A 6446-nucleotide genomic window follows, 5' to 3' on the forward strand; every position below is an offset into this window, starting at 1 on the left:
CAATTACAATTGTATCTAATTTTATTTGTGTCATTATGTCTAAAAGAGAAAGGATTGTAATGGTAATGTTATTGTTGTTGAAAACACTACATTTTAGAAAAATTACTGAGCAATTAATGTGACTTTTAGTCATCAGCTTTCCATATATATATATTGTGCAAACCTTTCTATTTGATTTCGCAAGACTGGCCACAAGGGCAGATGTCCTCTTATTGTTAAAAAGAGGAAGGATCTTGAGCGGTTTTAGAATGCTAAGTCATAAAAATGACTCAGCAAAATGCGGCACTGGTGTTGAAACAAGACCCGAGGAACTGAGTTGCAAAGAAAAACAGCCCAAACCAACACATCAAAACAGAAGGGAGGGGAAGGACTGATAATTTGCTGAGTAAGCATGACTTGGCAAACGTTAGTTGAATTCTGGATCATTGTACAGTATTCATTCATGAGCATTCTTCTGAATGACCTTTTTTTGTTTACTAATACAAACTCGTATTGTTGTTTCAGCCAAAATTGATTATGAGCAACACTGATCGAGTGAAAATTTACTTCTAGGTAGAAAATGTGCAATTAAAGTCTGGTCAAAGCATCTGCCAAAATACAAAATAAGGAAAAAAAGTTCGCAAAGCCTTATCATTTATAAATAAAACTTTGAAAAGCAGAATTACTCAGTGTTTACATTTCTGAAAACGTTTTATTGAGAACACTTCTAATAAAACAAATGCAACTTATGGCCTCTTTTTAGCACCAAGATCTGACGTGCCATCGATAAATTGTTTTGTCATATTAAATTTATTTCAGCACATCACGGTTATTCAGTGTGATTGGTTTATGGATTGATTGACATATTTAGTTTTTAAACGAATTTACAATTAATTAAAAATAAACACCTATGATCAACAATTGACAAAACAGAAGGGAAGTGACGAAAAGCCGGAGCTTTTCTTGGTCCCGTTCCCTTGACAGTCCAAACACTTTTTTACATTAATCAAACAATGTAATTTGATTGTTATAACAAGGTATTATATCAAATATGAATCACATCTTGTCATCATACACGAGTAATCATGAACACTTTATAAAGTGATCAGGAAATAGATTATTATTTTTAATCACATGTGATTTGACATAATCACACACAAAATGAGACTCAACAATTCACAATAAAGAATACACGTGTCTTAATTTCTTTCATTTATTTTAATGTCAGGTCGTTCACAATCAGATGAACAAGTCGAGCCGGTTCGTCAGTCATTGTTTTTGTTTTTGACGTTGAAAACGTTTGCTTATAGATAATACAGTTTTTATTTTGGTATTTTACCGCTGCAAATCTTTGTATACACATTGTTGGGCATATTTCATAGAAACTGGAGATACTGTTTTTATCGTTATTTGTACAATCAATGTTTTGTCTTTTCTGGATTCAGAATGAAAGCTTCCTGTCTCCACGGTGTTGCATCGTTTCCAAATCTTGTTTTACCGAACAAAACAAAATGAAAAAATATAAATGTTGTCTGTATCAAGATGGATGCAATTGCATTAAATCGTCCACAAACAATCTGTAGTTTAATTGTGAAACAAGTCATGTGACTGGAGAGCAAATACGGTCACGTGCTCAACGACGTCACAATAGGCGCCAGCTGGCAGAGTATAAAAGAGAGGCGCTTCCATTCTTATTTCACATTGAGAGTATCTCGGAGTTCTTGCTTCAACAGTGATTGAACGGAACTTCTTTCGTCCTCTTTCCAAGCGACATTCTACTATCAAGGCTACTATTAGCTCAACTCATATCTTTATTTTTGTACCTCAGAATTTATTTTTCTTCGTAAGAAAAGCTCAAAAACCCACCAGCTAAGATGGAATCTCAAGTGCGTCAGAACTACCACCGCGAATGCGAGGCCGCCATTAACCGAATGGTCAACATGGAGCTATTTGCTTCTTATACCTACACCTCAATGGTAAGCATAAATAGTTGTAAATGTCCCAATTAATTGCAAACAATGGCGGGTGATGTTCTAACACCCGCCCCCCCCACCCCGCACCCATAGTAAAGGTTTCTTCTGTCGATCGTTCCACTAGAACATCTGTAGGAAGCTGTTGCTTAATTAAAGTGCTAATTCGAACCTTATTTGCAATTGCAAACCGCCACACCTATAATCGCTAATTTCCTGTTTTGTGTGTTTTCTGCAGGCCTCTTATTTCTCCCGAGACGATGTGGCCCTCCCGGGCTTTGCTCATTTCTTTAAGGAAAATAGCGAGGAAGAGAGGGAGCACGCTGAAAAGCTGCTGTCCTTTCAGAATAAAAGAGGTGGCCGTATCGTCTTTCAGGATGTCAAGGTAGGTGCTTGAGTGAACTCGGGCAATCTGCGTGGGTTTAATATTGTGTGCGTGTATAATTTTTAATTTGTGCTCTTTAGAAACCGGAGCGCGATGAATGGGGTAGCGGGCTTGAGGCCATGAAGTGTGCCATGCAGTTGGAGAAAAATGTTAACCAGGCTTTGCTGGAACTGCACAAACTGGCCTCTGATCACACGGACCCTCATGTAATTTTGGATCCAACTAAGTGCACAAATCTGGTCGTTCTGTGATTTCCTAATGGGGTTTCTGTCGTGTCTGCAGATGTGTGACTTTTTGGAGAGTAACTACCTGAATGAGCAGGTGGAGGCCATCAAGAAGCTGGGCGATTACATCACCAACCTGAGTCGCATGGACGCCGAAAACAACAAGCTGGCAGAATACCTGTTTGATAAGCACACTCTGGGAGACAAAAATTAAAACATCTGTCATCTTCCTCCAAAAGGGCCTCGATATTAAGATGACTGTTTTTTTTTTTTTTTTAAGTTCTGGTGATGGTTGCACGAAGTGACTAAACTGGTGTCAAATGGAAAATATCTGCTCTTGAATAAAGTGTTGAGCTGGACTACTCTGAGTCATTTTCAAAATTTGTGCCTTACATGTCTCACTACTGCAGTTGTTTGCGCATATGCCTAACACGTCACGGTACCCGGGTCTGGGCTGTGTGGTGCCCGTTCGTGTGTATCTTTTAACCCACAGGCGGAAATTTATTACTGCTAAGCATAACATCCCGTGTAACGGATAATTCGTCTCCAGTTATGAGGCATATAGGGATCAGAATTCTCCGCGGATTTCCGCTGTTTTTGAACCCCCAAAGGTCATTCCCGTAAATCTAAATTCGATGAGAAAATATTTTTGAGGGGTGAGGTATGATACGTGACTGTTTCATCACCCCAAGTTAGCAGCTAGAGATCGCGAGAAAAATCGGCAAAAAGAAGCGCAGCGCATTAGATCTATAACACACAACAAATAGATCGACTCTACCATTGGTCGATAGGTTCGCTGATAACCAATCAGCGGAGCTTTTGTTCAGAGCATTGGCTTTCTCAAACATGGCGCTCCTTCCGGTCTTTTCAAACGGTGAAATGAATGTTTGAAAAAGTAATTATGAAAATACCAGAAAAGAAGACGAGGCTTTTGTCTCCGAGATTGATAAAGGAATCAAGAATAAATTGAAGTGGTCATGGCTGGAGAAGACTGTCACAGACTGACATGTATTTTCTTTAAGCATGTTCAGTTTGTGCATTCTATTTTCAAATTAATGATGAATGGTTATTAATGTATATATGTTCATATATATTGTTGATTAGTAGCTAAATACAAGGTCCATCTTCATCATCAAAACACAACAATGGTGATGGTTGTAACATTGTAATCCCCCAATTGTTTTAAACATCTTAAAACTGAAAAAATACATGGTTTCTGTTTTGTTGGATTTAATTCATTCTAGTGCAATTTTCACATAGCAAATAAGATAAATGCCGTTGGCTTCGGGTGGGTTTGCCCCCCTGAGCCCCCCACCGGGCTCCGCCCTGGACCTGGCCGGGGCCTGCGGCCCCTGGACCCTGGCTATTTCAGCTGAAAATGAAAATCTCCATTCTGATCCCTGCATATATGCACTTGTGATGGACTATTGCTCAAAAGAGGAGCGTAGTCACATTTCGTGTTCATTTTACCAGAAGGTGGCGCAATCTTGGTTTCCCACAATTAAACCCAAACCGACTTTTGGATCCAATTTTGTTTACCATTGGAGTGCAATCTGTCGCTACAAATGAGTGCCAATGTAACGCTAAAAGATTGACTCAAAACATTGTGACGCGATGTCTTCGCCAGTAGGATATCACGTGGTTTTGGGTACAGTTTGAAGTGTAATGTGAAGTCACGCGCTGTGCTGATCGGCGCGACACGTCCACATGGAATAAACTGCGTGTTAGATATTTTTGCCGATTATGAGCCAAGGACGATGTTTCAAAGTCAGATTGCGATACATGTCATTATTCACGGTTCACGGGACCACCATCCCAGGAACGTGTTGAGCCACATTGTAGCCTAAAATACATTTTTGGAGCCGTAAAAAAATGACTATACAAGCCTTATATGAAAGGCATCACATGCTGGATATATACCCCAGTGGGCTCCAACCTTTTTCAAGCAGAGAGCTGCTTTTACCAATTACTACAAAGGGCACCCGGTTTTATATACATTTCCAAAATAAAGTTACAATGTTATTACTTTATTACCAGGTTAATTGTGGAAGTGGTGTTAAATACTCAGTCAACCACTAAAGGTAATTTTACTAGAAAATCACAATGACTCCGGACTGGTGAGTTATTTTCAGAACAGGTCCGCCGTCCTCAGGGGGCTCCATGTTGGAGAAGCCTGATATATACTGTATATATACGCTCGCTCTCTCGCTCTATATATCCATATCTATACATTCATTGGAATGTGTTAAATCTGGGGTGCATCGCTTGAGGTGACTTTAAAATGCCGAAACCTGAATATTTTCTCAAGTAAAGGAGGGTTGGGTGATTTGGAAACTTGATTATTCCCTGCTGCCATCTTCTGGCTTAAAGTCATGACTGCAGCCTGTTCATGTTCAAGTAAGCGCGTTTTTTAGACGTGCTTGAATAAATGCTTCTTTTTTCCATCTTTTTGGGGGGTTTGGGTTGGCTTTTGGGCTTCACTAGAAGCAGGCCTTTTCTTGCTTTAACCATTTCAATGGTCAACAGACGAATAGAAAAAAAACTACGGTGTCTATCTCTTGCATTCTCCGCGAAACTAAAGTGTTCCACTCCAAACATGTCTAATAAAAGAAGATAAAAGCACAAATAAAGCATAAGGACTATTTGAACTCTGGAGGCATTGTAAACACATACTTAATGGAGAGTTTATTTAACTTACTAGGAGTGTGGACTACAACTATGGAGGCGTTACAGATTGTGGTTGGGATAAAAAGTTACCAAAGTCAACCCATCACTCATTGGTCACTTTCAACCCGTTTACTGCCTCCAGCATTTTTTCGCAAGCTGTAGCATCCATCCTCAGTGTTTTCAAAATGTTTATGCCTGGGCTATCCAGGGGCCTCCAGTGTCTCAAAAGTGTCCGAGTGCAAGTCATAAATCCAGTTTTCAATTCCTTGGAAGAAAATCTGTCCAAGTGGGGCACCTCTGTTTTGTCTCCAAGAAGACACAGTCTCGTTGATTTTTCCTTACATTTTTTGACATTCAACATTTTTCCATAAGGTTGCAATTTTGGAACATTTCCACAAAGCCTGTATTAGCATAGCGGCATGGCGGCTGAGTGTTTAGCGATTCCGCGGCACAGTTCTGAGGTCATGGGATCAAATCTTCCTGAGTTTGCATGTTTTCCCCTGTGCTTGCATGGGTTTCCTCCGAGCACTCTATTTTCCTACATTCCAACACCATGCATGTCAGGTTAATTGTCCGGTCCAAGCTGTCCGTAGGTGTGAATGAGCAAGTGAGTTGTTTATCCCTGTGTCCTGCGACTGGCTGGCAACCAGTTCACAGTGTCCCCTGCCTTCTGGGCGAGGACAGCTGGGGTGGGCTCCAGCACCCCCCGACCCTACTGAGGATAAGTTGGGCAGATAATGGATGGATGGGTGGATGTATCAACGTTCCTCTCACATTGCTACACGTTCAACATAAATCATCTTTCAGCAGTCCTATTTTGGAAAGTTTTAATGGAGTGAAATACTATCTATTGATCATTTTCTATTAGATACATTTAATTCTAGCATCTCATCCAAAATCCTCTGACCTAAAAAGAATCCCCTTTCTCGTTTTCTTATCAAAGTGACAGGAAAGGTCATTTTTCCAAGCCAATTTGAGGTTTTCAGGGTCACATCTCATTCCATCATTTCCCATCTCCCAATGTTTTTTCAAACATTTGTGAATAAGCACAAGTTAGCCACTACAGAGCGCTGAAGAGTGACATGTGGCTCCGGAGCCTTAATCTTGATCTCTCGGGTCGTCAGGGCCCCACTTCATGTGGAGTGTCTTGGTCAAGTACGTTCTCGCGGCGCCCATCCCTCTTAAGGTTGCTCTTTTTTTTGTAGGGGTTTCTTATTAAAA

At 40.3% G+C, this 6446-nt stretch overlaps 1 protein-coding gene across 1 annotated transcript; it reads left to right on the forward strand.

Moving 5' to 3' along the window:
- The first annotated feature begins 1666 nt into the window (after positions 1–1666).
- On the forward strand, positions 1667–2917 carry LOC148375080 (ferritin, middle subunit). The gene is made up of 4 exons (XM_088344423.1): positions 1667–1955; positions 2188–2334; positions 2415–2540; positions 2617–2917. The coding sequence occupies exons 1-4, from the start codon at positions 1854–1856 to the stop codon at positions 2770–2772; spliced, it is 531 nt and encodes a 176-aa protein (XP_088200549.1). The 5' UTR covers positions 1667–1853; the 3' UTR covers positions 2773–2917.
- The last annotated feature ends 3529 nt before the right edge of the window (positions 2918–6446 follow it).

The sequence above is a fragment of the Urocampus carinirostris genome, chromosome 1 (genome assembly GCF_059441175.1).
Source record: "Urocampus carinirostris isolate Australia breed hairy pipefish chromosome 1, RoL_Ucar_1.0, whole genome shotgun sequence".
In the NCBI taxonomy this organism is placed as follows: domain Eukaryota; kingdom Metazoa; phylum Chordata; class Actinopteri; order Syngnathiformes; family Syngnathidae; genus Urocampus; species Urocampus carinirostris.

Bases quoted from the DNA above. Each gene is read 5' to 3' on its own strand.
- LOC148375080 (XM_088344423.1), top strand. From the start codon at position 1,854: ATGGAATCTCAAGTGCGTCAGAACTACCACCGCGAATGCGAGGCCGCC. The intron at 1,956-2,187 runs GTAAGCATAAAT...TGTTTTCTGCAG, and splicing joins CTTATACCTACACCTCAATG to GCCTCTTATTTCTCCCGAGA. The intron at 2,541-2,616 runs GTAATTTTGGAT...TCGTGTCTGCAG, and splicing joins CTGATCACACGGACCCTCAT to ATGTGTGACTTTTTGGAGAG.